Below are 13,538 nucleotides of genomic sequence, written 5' to 3'. Positions count from 1 at the left end.
TACATGTCATCGTATCCCAATTGTGTAGATCGATGCTCGTGATGTCAATTGCTGGATTGTCTGGTCCAGACTCTATTGTATACCGACGCCGTCATGTAGCTGAAATATTGCTGATTGCTTTCAACAATAAACAAACAAAGAAACAAACGAACATTGATTATTACTCCAAACCCTATTGTTTGACCCTAGGCCTATTCCTTCATAGTGGCAGCGCGTGTGAGACACACATTTCGTACTCAAACACAAATGCAGAGAGAGGAAAGAAACAGGAATGGAACAGTGGAGTGAAGGAAATATTATTCATTGTGGTATTTATGGATATGGATTGACACTGACACTGATACACAATAACAAGCTTGATCGGAACTGTTGCAAGAATCTTGTCTTGGTTGAAAAAATGATATATGAAGATAATGTGAATTGTAAATAACTCTTCGTGGTAAGTAAACAAAACACTTGTAGGCCCAATACATCGGATTTGTTTGCATATTCAGGACTGTGACAAAGAGCGTGCGAAACGGGCAACACACTATTGGAATTTTAAAGACTTTCTTGTCCTGCAATGTTATTGAAAAATCTCAATATGGATCATGTACCTCGGATTCACTGGTCTAGTGAGCGTTTGAGTTTATTTTTAAAGTGACGGCGGGAAGTATTAGGTCATACCTCCTAAATGGGGATCATGGGTAATTACAGCAGGATTTATGTCACCGGTTGTCTGTACTTTATGCTTGCCAAGCACAAAACAAATTCATAAACACAAGTTGGTGTCATATACGATGGTCAATGATGGACTTATGTGCCACTGGCAGGAAGATTATACTTTGAAACTACTCGTACACTACTGCACGTTGCATCATCATAGATCATCCTGGTTGGGCTGAAAGTCATGCTATACTTAAAACACGTATGAAATAATTCAAAATGTATCTAATAATGCTATATCTCTACATAGGTAAGATGATCCTTCAAAGAATTTGAATGAGCATTGCTCAATGTTCTACATATGCTTGACTGCTTCTCTGAACACAAGACACACAATGGAGGATCCTCTCCTTTCAATAAATAAAGATGTGTGTACGTAGTATGATAAATACGTCGTAAAATGACCTCTACAAATGTTGACTGAAACCCTAGTAGGAACAACACAGAGTTGATTTAATGTGATGAAGTTTATTACCACCCACCTTTTTCGCTTAAGACCTTTGATGAAGCATCTAATTACAGGATTGATGTGACTTGGGAAAAGAAGTGGCGTCACCTACTTGTTGAGTACTGCTGTTGTTGAAGCATTATCATCCATCGGGTTACAAATGATTCCAACATGACTGGTTAGGAAACAAAAGATGATGTCATGTTGGCCAGATACAAGTACATTTGCTTCTGCTATGAAAATGGAGTTGTTATCTTGTAATCTTCATCATTTTAGATCTACTAACACTGACCCTATCAACGACGTCAACACCCGTGGATTCCTCTGTAAATACAAATGTGTATATGCAGGTATCACATAGATACATCTGTTATGCCTTAAGGGAAGTATGAAATAAGCTGATGAGTATCTCCTTTTTCTTCAAAAGCACATTATCTGGAGTTTGTTACACATTGATACATATTCGCCTCCAACAACATCATCTTCTCTGTGATATTTCGACTTTTAATAGACATTGAATTTCAATTACAAACCCACAGCCACAGCAAAGGGCAAATCCCTTTCCCCAAATCGCTTACTTGAGACTTCATGGCAGCAGCTAAAATGGTTAAAAGAGACATTGTGACCAAATGGCAACTGTATATCTTGTTTTCAGTTTCAGATTATCAGCATACACAGTAGGTGGGCTTAAGAAGTACTTGCATTTGCATGTCTAAATCGCAAGTTCTAAATTAGGGAATTTATGTCAAAATAGCTAGTAACTAAGTAAGGATAAGATTTATGGATAAACAACTATCATATTCAGTGCAGGTTCTGACACCGTTATCAGGCAAGTGTAGTGTTAGAACCTCCACCAAAACGTCGCTCTTAATTGTAATAAAGAAGTTGTTCATCCATAAATCGTATCCTAACTTAATACTCCAACTTCTAAATGCCTTCAAAGAAGTTTGCTAGTAACCATTCATTGAAAGGAGTAGAAAGGGCATCTTTAAGGATCCCGAAAGCATATATTTTCAAAACATCCAGTGAACAATAAGTTGGTTTGCAGAATGCCCCTGTAGCCAAGAAGTTAATACGGCCAATCCCTAACTAAAATAAATCCAAAAGATGAAATAATGGCAATAGGAACAATCCGATTTATTCAGTCACAACTTGTGACAAGCTGTTCCTGGGGACCTATGCTGGGCTTGGCTTCCTTCATTTCATATCCTCAATTATGCTTTGACTTGCGTCTTCCAATGCCGTACTTCTGGAAAGATCCATGTTATAGATCAGGACAGGACATGCTTGACTATACATTGTTAATGAGTGACGTAACTGAGGAGTAATTAGAAAAGAATGTTATATTATTCATATACATTTACTTGCGTGTGAAATTAACGTTGAAAGCTATCCTAGACTGAGCCTCTGTTACCACAACACAACAAGCTGTCAAGTGAAGATGTTGGTCCTCCGTGTTCTCGTTTGTGGAGCCCTCTACACCAGTGTTACAAGACTACACGGCCTATTTGTACACAGTGAGTTCTTTACGGGTTTTAGAACAAATACACAGTCAACTTTATCATGGCCTGGTTGCCCTGTACGCCGTACACTCGGTATATTCTGTACCTGCACATTACTGCGGGCAGCGATGGAGTAGTGATATTGCCTGAATTCACTGCAAGACGCCTCCCAATGACCCCTCTGTATATAGTTCGTACAACATGATAGATGACGTGAAAAATACACTTTAAGTAAGGTTAACAGACATTGGGTTTATATTTACATATGTGTCACGACGAGTGAGCGTAATGTGATTGTTGTTGTAACTTTGTGACTTGAATCAATCAAAGAAATGGTGGTATGACGCCATATGGATTTCTCCGAATGCTGGGTCGAGATGACCCTTGACATCAGGTTGAGCAGATTGTGCTTGCGGCCGCAAACATCTCATCATCAGACATAGTTTGTCTAAGGAAACTTTCAACTTTATGTCCTTTCTCCACCATTGAAAGCATTTGAGTGTGTTCAACGAGTCTGAATCCAATTGATGGCCATGGACTTATATTCTCTCAAATTCGATACATAAAGTTGCACGTGAATGTCGATGTATTTCATTGTTACAGACATTTAAGAATTGACCTTCACTTTGTGTGAGTTCATTAGAGTATGAACCTTCATAGAGTAAGGGCCAAACTGTATGAACGTCGGAGCTTTATGATAATTTGTTTATCACAATTTCTTAACTCAAAGGATATAAGCCAAGATCTAAACACAATTGTATTTAGTACGTGTGACTTCATGTTTACACTGACAGCCATACAAGAACCAGCTATATCGCGGTGTAAAATAGTTCCTCAAAAAGAGAGGTGACATGGGCGTTTGGATGCACAACTTGCTCTTCAGAAACATCTTACGCAGCACATGTGTTCAAATCATATCCTCATTAGATGAGAAAGGTCTGTAAAGAACTACCTCAGTAAGTCAGTCACAATGACAGCGCGTCGTAATACATTTACATCAAGTACAAGACGTCCAAATAACCGACATGATAAACGTGACGGGAGAGATTTCCGAAGTTGATAATGAATCTGTGGCGGTTACATGTGTTAGTCATCATTGATCAGCTGGCCGATCATTGAAAGGTGAATAAAGATGCGTCAAACAGACACTAAGGTAAATTCATAGATTGCTAGAGACGGTCAATGTCAGCCTAGGCACGGATCGAGTCGATACTACGATAGTTTAGATTTGCATTTCATCGTTTGTTCATAAGGATGGGCCGCATCGAGGATATTCGTGAACAATCATGCAGTCATGCTCTCCGACATTTCTCAATGTATACTGAAACGCTGAGACCAAGAATAAAGGTTCTAAATGATCAGAAAGAATGCTTATGTATGTTTTCGTGCTAGGAAATTCCAAAGGGTTTCCCCGGGAATGTGGAAGAAATCCGTCAGTGTTTACGTCATTTCAAGAACACGGTCTCGTGAAAAACGTATGAACGTCAAATTGTGTCGTTCATACACTTATGAACGTCAATTTCGCGGTCATGTGACCGACCTCTCGTCCAATGGAAAAGTCGTATATCGTGTAAACTTCAAATAAATTAAATATGAAAAGTTAAATATCAAAATGAAACTGTTAGTGAATTAAAATTGGCATATCAGTGCCATTGCCGATGTTGCAAAGCAGTTTTCTTTTCACATCCAGCATATAAAGCCCCAATTTGCTAATGTTGAATGGCATAGATGCTCAAGGTCAAGTGTCATAGTATATATCGTGCATTTTTTTACGTGTCATGCAAACTGCTAAACCGTTTTCTCAATTGACTAAAATATGCTGACACTAAATATGGATGCGTGAAACCATTATGAGGTTTTAGTATAATTTTGTCCACTGAAAGTTGATCTCTTGTGAAGTAACTGGAAAAGAATACTACATACATAGTCATACAAATGGTAGTATTACATAGATATAGTTACTTATTGACCATTAACGTGGTGTAGTGGATAGAGCATCTGCCCGGAGAGTGAAAGGTCGTGGGTTCGTTAAAAGGCATTGAAAGAGATTAGGTTTTACTCTGCCTTTCGCTCGGAATTAAGGGCTGGACTGCTCGGAGTTATTCATGTTAAACTGCGGCATGATAAAAATGGCATTAGTCCGGCCTAGTACAAGCACACACACACACACACACACACACACACACACACACACACACACACACACACACACACACACACACACACACACACACACACACACACACACACACACACACACACACACACACAGACAAACACACACGCACACACATGCATGCACGCACGCACGCACACTCACATGTTGCTATAAAGATGCAATGATTTCATTTCCCTTAGTTACTTATTTCATCCATTTTGTATCCCTTGTGATGAGAGAATCACGGTCAAGCATGTCCTGCTTGACTGTATTGATTTTGCCATCACAAGGGATAAATATTTCAAATCATCATCTCTCAAGGATCTTTTTTATAATATTAATTCTCATTTAGTTATTGGGTTTTTAAAAGAGATAGAATTGTTCCATAAATTTTGATAATATGTATTGTATAAAATGAATGACTTTTTAAAATTGGTAGAATGAAATTATATTAGTTTGTTACTGGCCGTATCCTCAAAGGGGGTAGACGTAGTGTAAAATTATTGTTCCCCTGAGAGGCTATCGTAAGTCCATGTCATTCAAAGACTTTTTCTGCCTACTACTCTTTTAAACGTAGATTTTTTGTATTTTTACTTGTGGCTAACTTTGCGTACAATCGCCAGTTGCTGAAGGGATGATGTAAATCCTGCTGGGATACATGCAGGTATGAAATGTACTGTAAGTCCCCATGGTCTCCAGTATGGCGGTCTACCTTCAGTTGCTGGCGATCTATAGCCCGTTTTTATAATGTAATGTTATGTACAGTGTTATTGATTTTATGATTACATACTAATTTTACATTTACTTCTGTGATAAGTCTAGTTATTTGACTGTCCCTCGTTGGCAGGTGTTTTATATAAGTTTCATTATATGTATTATATATATAACTATTGATAGTCACGATATGGCTGAAATATTGCCGATGTGACTTACAATTTTAACTCACTCACTCACTCACTCACTCACTCACTCACTTATTTCATATTTGTCAGTCTTTTTTTAAAATGCTATTCAACAACGTATGCTTGTCATGAGAGGCGATTTACTGGATCGACGGCTCAAGCTTGGCGATCTTGTTTATTTGCGACTTATTGAGGGCGTGGATCATTGCTCATAATATCAATCACTGGCGTGTCTGGTCTAGCCTCGTTCATTTGCAGGCTGCTTGACTATTTATTTAGGAGTGTAGCATTAACCAAAAACCGAATGAAGAAATCAGTCAACGAGCCCTTTTCATGTTTGTACTTCAAACGGTGATGCACGCTGGATGAATGCTAAACAAAATGTAGCTATCTATACATATATAATTTTGTACAAGTATAAACATGCAGACAGAAAAAGATTTTGTCGGAAAAATGTCAACTTGTCCCTTGACATATATAAACTATTATCGACTATCCTCATTACTGAGAGACATCCGACCACAACACCAATTGCAACCTCTACTGTTCACCTCAACATTGAAACTATGACGCAGATGGCATTAACATGAAAAATGATGGATAATTACTAGGTAGCAAGTTCGTCCTGTGAGGACAACTGCTTGAACAGCAACGAGTCAAGCATCAATCTGATGACGAAGCTAGAATGTACCAACTTTACTGTGAAACCGTAGGTACCAACGGAATACGAAGGTTGACAGGTTTGGTGGTGATACACTGGTGCAAGTGAAAGGTAACAGGCCGACTCTTACGGTTGTGATGATATCCTACATTCGCATTAAGATCCATACTAATGTCATCGTTTAACAGAAAAATTCAAGATAAAAACAACACATGCAACAGCAACATCCCTTTAAAACGAAAAAAATACAGGTCCACCCGTGATCCTCCAAATCGCCATGTTTGTAATATCCGGTGCCGTCACTGCCACGTGTCATTGTGTCATCACTCATCAAATATTCAGATGTGCAGTAAATGCGTGTCAATTCCCATACTAACGTTCTGTGTTTCTTGTGCTGAGTTGAGGAGTATATAATTATCTCGTTTCTTTGTTTACGAAATAGGCAGTTTCCCAGTCAATTAAACGTTGAAGCGTGGTCACATAATCTACTTTGACTGCATGAACAATGCATGCCAACCTGTCAATACATCGGGTGGACAAATATAGCTCTTCAAGTAATATTTGCTAGAGTATAACATTCCTGTAACCCTGGTATTTGCCTAATGGAAATCCGATGCTCTTCAAACTGTCCTTATCAACGATCGATGATGGGTGGAAATTCAACAATCTTGTTCAATGCATAACGACAAAAAGTGTCACCATGAAAATAATTGTTCTGAAAACATTTCCAACTACGATTCATAGGTTCAATTCCTGGTGATCGAGGCTGCTGACAAACAACATGTAAAATTAAATCCATTTGAGATTTCAAAAGCTGTTAATGGGCATTGTGGAGAAGTGAAAAATGTAGCTTATCTCTGTTGTGGCTCCATTCTTGTGGAGTGTGTGAAGAAACAGCAATTTATCTCTTTATCTCTTGTCTATCAGTAAGTTTGCTAATGTTGAGGTTGCTGTTTCAGCACATAAGACACTCAACTCCAGTTGGGGCATTGTTCGTGACAGACATCGGCCGGTGCTTTCCGCCATATCCGAACAAGACTTTTTGGTATAGCTGAAGGATCAAGCAGTGACATCTGTAAAACCTTTTACAAAAAGAAGGGTGTTCATGGAAATGACAAAACGATCTATCTCTTAAGTTTGTGACCTATGACAATTCCCCGTCGTAGTAAAGCTGGAAATGTTAACATCAGAGTGGAGGTGTATGTCCCCAATCCACTGTGATGTTATACTTGTCAACAGTTTATTCATTGTTCCCGTGGTGATATAAAACAGGAACTTTATATTTACTGCTGAAGCCAAGGCTATTCAAACAGCCTTGGAATATATTCAGAAACAAAATGCATGTAAAACCATTTCCTGTGAAGTTATCTCGCAATTAAATATCTCCTTACCATTGCTTCCCAATACAGCATTAATATCTGAGGATGATAGTGTGTTTGTTCAGTAGATGACCAGTCTTAAATAGGTTCTCCCTTCTTGGGCCACCATACGTTACAAGTTAGGTTTACCAAAAAGTCTATACACTGTCTTTTATTTGTTTATTTGAGTGTGTCACTGTGTAGACCTTCCAATGTTGGTGATTTACTGTTCTGTTATCGACCTTTTAACTGTGTGCTGCCTGTGATGGTTGCCTGTCTCAAGCCATCGTCTGTCTGCTGTCTCTGCTTACCACCTCTGCACTTAGGAGGTAGCAGTTCTCTGACCTTTTGACCGGGGCGCTCCGAGTTCGCCTCGTGGAGGACGTAAACGTGATTATGAGTGGGCTAAAGTCCCGTACTATCTATCTCGGTCCTGGACATTGACCACACATTCGCCTGGCCATGTTGTGACCACATGGTTATACCTCCTTGCTGTTGGGTCAACATCTCTGCTTGAGCCAACAAGGTAATTAACCTGTTTACTTAGTCCAGCATGTGTGACTGTGTAGACTGACCCTCAGCTAGACGAGTTATGTAACCGATTCAAGTTCAGCTCACCGAACATGCCAATCCAAGCTGAGCTTGCCAAGAATACGTTTAAGCTGTCTATATTCTCTTAGAGAATTTTGCAGAAATGTATTGAACTCTTTGAGTTTGTCACTGAGTTGGGAAACTATACAGACAGTTGCATTGGAGTCAAACACAAATCTTCACTTCTATAATAGATGTTACAGACTTAATACAAGTATACTTGTAGATACACCCATTGGGAGTCTGATGGGAAGCAGCGTAAGGTCCAGGTCACTCAGAGTGAATTATCCTGTGTACACGATTCCTTGGATATTATTTTCATGAACTTGATGATAATTTGTACACTGATATCCAGTGAGGGTTCTTGATCAATATTTGGAGGACCTCTCTTGACTCTAAACATGACTCGCATTTCGTGACATTTCCGATTCATTTGAAGAGTTATGGAAAACTCAACTATCCAAATACATGTCATATGTCAAATACACCACTGAGGTGTGCAACTAGAACATTCTAGGATATGATTAGCTGACCTTGAGGGTCAAGATTGGCCTGATATCCATGCTGCTTTCTGGATCGCTCTTCTTCATGCTGCCGTCGGATGGCAGGACTACTGCCGGGCGGCGTCAGGCAATAAATACTTACCTTTTATGCCTACTGTATGAATGGCGGGTGCTACGGGTAGGACAGGACATGCTTACCCTTTTCGCCAACACCTGGCGTCAGTGGTTCTCAGTAGTCCATTCATATAATCTTCGTGGCTATATTACCCTTTGCGCCAAAAAGAAATCTCTTTCAGAGGATAATCAAATCTGGTTATTCTCTTGGTTTACCTTATATATTTATGGAGGTAATTAGAGAGACAGAAAATTTATGCTAAATATGTACTGCATTTGGTATGTGTCTATAGTCCAAACCGAAAGTAATGTGATTCCACCAAGATAGGATATGCCTTTGTTATGAACGTAGTTCGAGGAATCAGCAAGTTTCTTGTTTTCACCTTACCTGTAATATAGCAAGAAGTAATATGTGCGTAAGGTATCTGTTTCACATATTGTTGGCATTTAAGCTGAAAAAAGTGGGGTTCACGTCCCCTTAAACACTGAATTTCTTTTCCCACCACACCTGCACTCTTTAAAACAAAGATGATTAGTCTCTACATATTTTCCTTGCAGGTGAACATATTTCAAATGGAAAATATGCAAAACAGAGTAGTACCTCTTCGATCTATGATGATAGTCGGGCTTTAAATAAATCATATGTGTCATCTGGATCATTAACAAAATTTGCCAGCCCGTCCTGGTGGGAGGTCGACCTGAGGGGCTACTTCACCATCAGCAGCATCACCCTCACAGCAGCCACCTACGGGAGATGGAGTAAGTTCATACAGAACACGTCACTTTTGTTTCATTGAGTGATAATGTAGAAACATATATAAAATAGGTTGCACACCATATATCCCACGAATTATTTTATATCAGTTTCAGCGCAATTCAATAATCAAAATCAATTGTGTAGGATGTCACTAGTGATATTTTTCAAGATTTACACACTCTCAGGTTATCTGAACACTTTCCATACAGTGTTGTTAAATGGGAATAGTGCATCACAACACTAGTTTTGCATCAGCAGATCAGCAACAGGGGATCTTATGTTTGACACGTGCACTGGGATATTCCTTTGTTTGCAGATGTTTACATGAGAAATGCCTTCGTGGAGGTGATGGACAAAGATGTCAGTCTCTGCTCTGATGTCCAGTCGGAGTGGTGTGGGAATGTGTCCAGCACTGTCACTGCTGGGGAAGAGTTCACCTTTACCTGCAATGCTACATTCCCTGTCCGCTTTGTCCGTGTCACAAGGCCATCTACCACCAATGTACACCTCGTTATCGGACATGTGGATGTTCAAGGGGAGGGGGCTAAGAAGCCATATCGTGAGTAAACCATTGATTCACCGTTGGCTTCACAAAAGTCAAATCGGTACAAAGTCATAATCCCCTATATGTTTGAGCACGGTTAGAGTGAGTGAGTTAAAATGTTTTAGCTTTGTATCTGGTTTAAGACAGGCCCAATTCTATAACAACTGGTCGTAAGAGGCGACTTAACTGATCGGGTTGTCAGTCGCGAAGACTTTTCTGATTGCATGTCATCATACCCGATGTCGTGGGACGTTCATCATAACATAAATGACTGATTTGCCTTCCTGACTCTAAAAAGTAACTATATTTTATAGGTTCCTACTACAAACCGTTGAAGAACAAGAAGATGTCTCAGCCGTTCCTAACCACGTCAGCCATGACAGCCGGAGACTGTGGCATCATTTGTCACCGATATAATTCATGCATCGACTTCAGCTACAGTGCAGTGTCGCCGACCAATGAGAACTGCCTGCTTTCTGACAAAGTGTTGTCTTCATCTGAAGATAACTTTTGGACAACTTACACTAGCTTCTGCATGTAAACATTCAACTAAAATATAGCAAGCTTCTCTCACACTTTATGACAACTATGTTTAAAATATAAATATACTCTCGTTGACCCTAAAACAAGCTTCACTTTAAGATTATCATTTTGTAAGTTGTCTAGTATTTCTCCAAAAATTGATATGGTTTCAACCAAATATCATGTTTGCCATGGTGTCATATGGGACTGTGGTCGAATGGTTCTCATAAACGTTTGTGATTAATTGGATTAACTCGGTGACTTGTTAATTTCGTTTCATTCTACAATGACGGTTTTGCAATGCTGATTGATGAGTTGACGCGAAATGACGTCACATTGTACCATTGGGCATTTGAGGTCACCCATTGCATTCAACGTCACCTTATGCAATCAGACCATACGCTAACCCGGATTGAAAGTTAGTCATCAATTTTCGCCTCACCCAATGATGATAATGACTCTTTGCACCAAACATTCAGATCGGTAGGTCGAAATATGACAAAAACGTAAAGTCCACCATATGTATTTCCTCAATGTTAAGTAGGCAGGGAAAAGAGTTGGAATTGTTTAATATTACCTCCCTGTCTGGTATACAGTATGACATACATGTACCCACTTTCACAAACAATTGATTTGATGACTGACTATGCGCTCAAATATATATGCTGAGTACCTCCTGGCATATATTAATAATAAATGTTGTCCGATCGACCAGTTTGTCGCACTTTTACTAGTTGGCGTTTACCAACCAATGAACAAAGTAAAAGTGAGTGAGTGAGTGAGTTGGGTTTAACGCCACTTTTAACACTATTCAAGTTATATCACAGCGTGTCAGCTTAATGTGGGAGGAAAGCCCCAAGCGATGCAGGTCTTAGACGTTTACCACTTACTGACAAACCAAGAAACATAATCGGGGCGAACCGGGGTTCGAACCCACAATCATAGGTTTCTGGCGTGTCCAAGGGACACAACTCTGCACAGCGAATCACGGCGCCTTAGACGACTGGACCATGCGTGCACCCCACACAAAGTAAGACATTTTTCACCAAGTTAGGTCGTCGGTAACATGAACATTATTTCATTTATTTCATGATGCTGGGATTTTATCAAAATGTTTTATGAAATTGTCGACGAAAATTCTTGAAAAACAATAACTATGCCTTAGACTGTTGGAAAAAATGTAATTGATGCGAGGTGTTTCACATAAAAGCTGAAAAACAATGTCTGATCTTGACACGAAAGACAAGGCACCCTTCCTCCCCATCCCCCCCCCCCCCCCCCCCCCCCTCCTCCCAATAAATAAAATGTTCGATCACTTATAGTGTAGAATAATAATTATATTCTATATATTGAAACACTTTGAGCACTAAAATGAATGTATTTTTTTATTTTGTCCATATGAGTAGTTGAGCAGTTATCACATTAAAAGAACTGTTTTTTACCGTTATCGCTTTGTATTCAAAAGCAACGGATAGGCGAGAGGCTATTGGAAGTAATAGGAATATTGATATTTGTTGGGTTCGATGTCTAAAGTTGTGAAATGGCTGAAATCTACTAAAGGTGCAAGAAACGTTCATGTTAAGTTTGCTGAAATACATATTACCTAATGTATGGCAACACGCATTTACTACTGACACATTAAAGCAACTTTTCTCCTGATCTGACAATGCACCAAGGATACTAAACACTGTGATTTTCAATATCGATTTTTCCATCAAACTAGATATACCAAGAGAGAATCACTTGCAATGAAGCGGAATTTTAAACAAGTGAATCATATCATGGCTTGTTAAATATATTTTCACTATCTGTATCAAAGGGATATTCCTAATTTCTATCCTTCATACAAAAATTCTAAAAACTACAGAAATGTTTTTTGGTAGGAAGAATGACCAACATTGTGTTTTTGCAAGAAGTGGACAACTTTGAATGTTGAATTTGAACAAGAACGTGAATGTTAATGATATATTCCATTGTATCTCACATGGAATCCTAATGACACACTCTATGAGTCTCTGTATATGTTTTGTATATGATTTGTATCTACACCTGCTGATGTGAATAAACTGTTTTTCTATAACACTATGAAAGCATTTTATTTGCTGTTTCTTATGACAAAATGCCATGGGTTAACCTGGACCAAATTATTCTGGTCCTGTTGACAACGATACTGCCTAACTGTCAGGCTGTTCGAGCTGTAATGGCCAGCTGCAACAGTGTTAACCATTATGTACTGGTGTGAGGCTATTCACAACATAAATGTCAGGTTGACAACTATAATGCGCTGAAGGCAGGTTGTTATGAACCATACATTCCGGCTGCCAGTCTGATAACAACAATACTGTCCCGTTGTCAGGCAGTAGACAACCAATATGTCCCGCTGTCAAGACTTCAATGTTCAGCTGTTGGGCTAAAGCGCATAGTGGCAGCGCGTGTGAGACACACATTTCGTACTCAAACACAAATGCAGAGAGAGGAAAAAAATAGGAATGGAACAGTGGAGTGAAGGAAACATTATTCATTGTGATATTCATGGATATGGAATTGACACTGACACTGATACACAATAACAAGCTTGATCGGAACTGTTGCAAGAATCTCGTCTTGGTTGAAAAATTGATATATGAAGATAATGTGAATTGCAAATAACTCTTCGCGGTAAGTAAACAAAACACTTGTAGGCCTAATACATCGGAGTTGTTTGCATATTCAGGACTGTGACAAAGAGCTTGCGAAACGGGCAACACAATATTGGAATTTTAAGGACTTTCTT

The 13,538-nt window shown here is 39.2% G+C and overlaps 1 protein-coding gene across 1 annotated transcript; it reads left to right on the top strand.

Annotated features, from left to right (window-relative positions):
- Window positions 1-8,990: 8,990 nt before the first annotated feature.
- On the top strand, window positions 8,991-10,967 carry LOC124145102 (fucolectin-like). The gene is made up of 4 exons (XM_046514785.2): window positions 8,991-9,006; window positions 9,501-9,701; window positions 10,016-10,258; window positions 10,558-10,967. Exons 1-4 carry the CDS (start codon window positions 8,991-8,993, stop codon window positions 10,782-10,784), a joined length of 687 nt encoding a protein of 228 aa, XP_046370741.2. The 3' UTR covers window positions 10,785-10,967.
- Window positions 10,968-13,538: the final 2,571 nt, after the last annotated feature.

This window comes from Haliotis rufescens, unplaced genomic scaffold (assembly GCF_023055435.1).
Source record: "Haliotis rufescens isolate VD_foot unplaced genomic scaffold, xgHalRufe1.0.p SCAF_9, whole genome shotgun sequence".
Lineage (NCBI taxonomy): Eukaryota > Metazoa > Mollusca > Gastropoda > Lepetellida > Haliotidae > Haliotis > Haliotis rufescens.
The sequence above is the reverse complement of the archived record's forward strand: the minus strand, read 5'-3'. Positions and strand labels throughout refer to the sequence as shown.

Excerpts from the sequence above, each read along its gene's own strand:
- LOC124145102 (XM_046514785.2), top strand. Across the intron at positions 9,702-10,015 it reads AGCCACCTACGGGAGATGGA|ATGTTTACATGAGAAATGCC; the intron begins GTAAGTTCATAC and ends CTTTGTTTGCAG. Across the intron at positions 10,259-10,557 it reads GGGGGCTAAGAAGCCATATC|GTTCCTACTACAAACCGTTG; the intron begins GTGAGTAAACCA and ends TATATTTTATAG.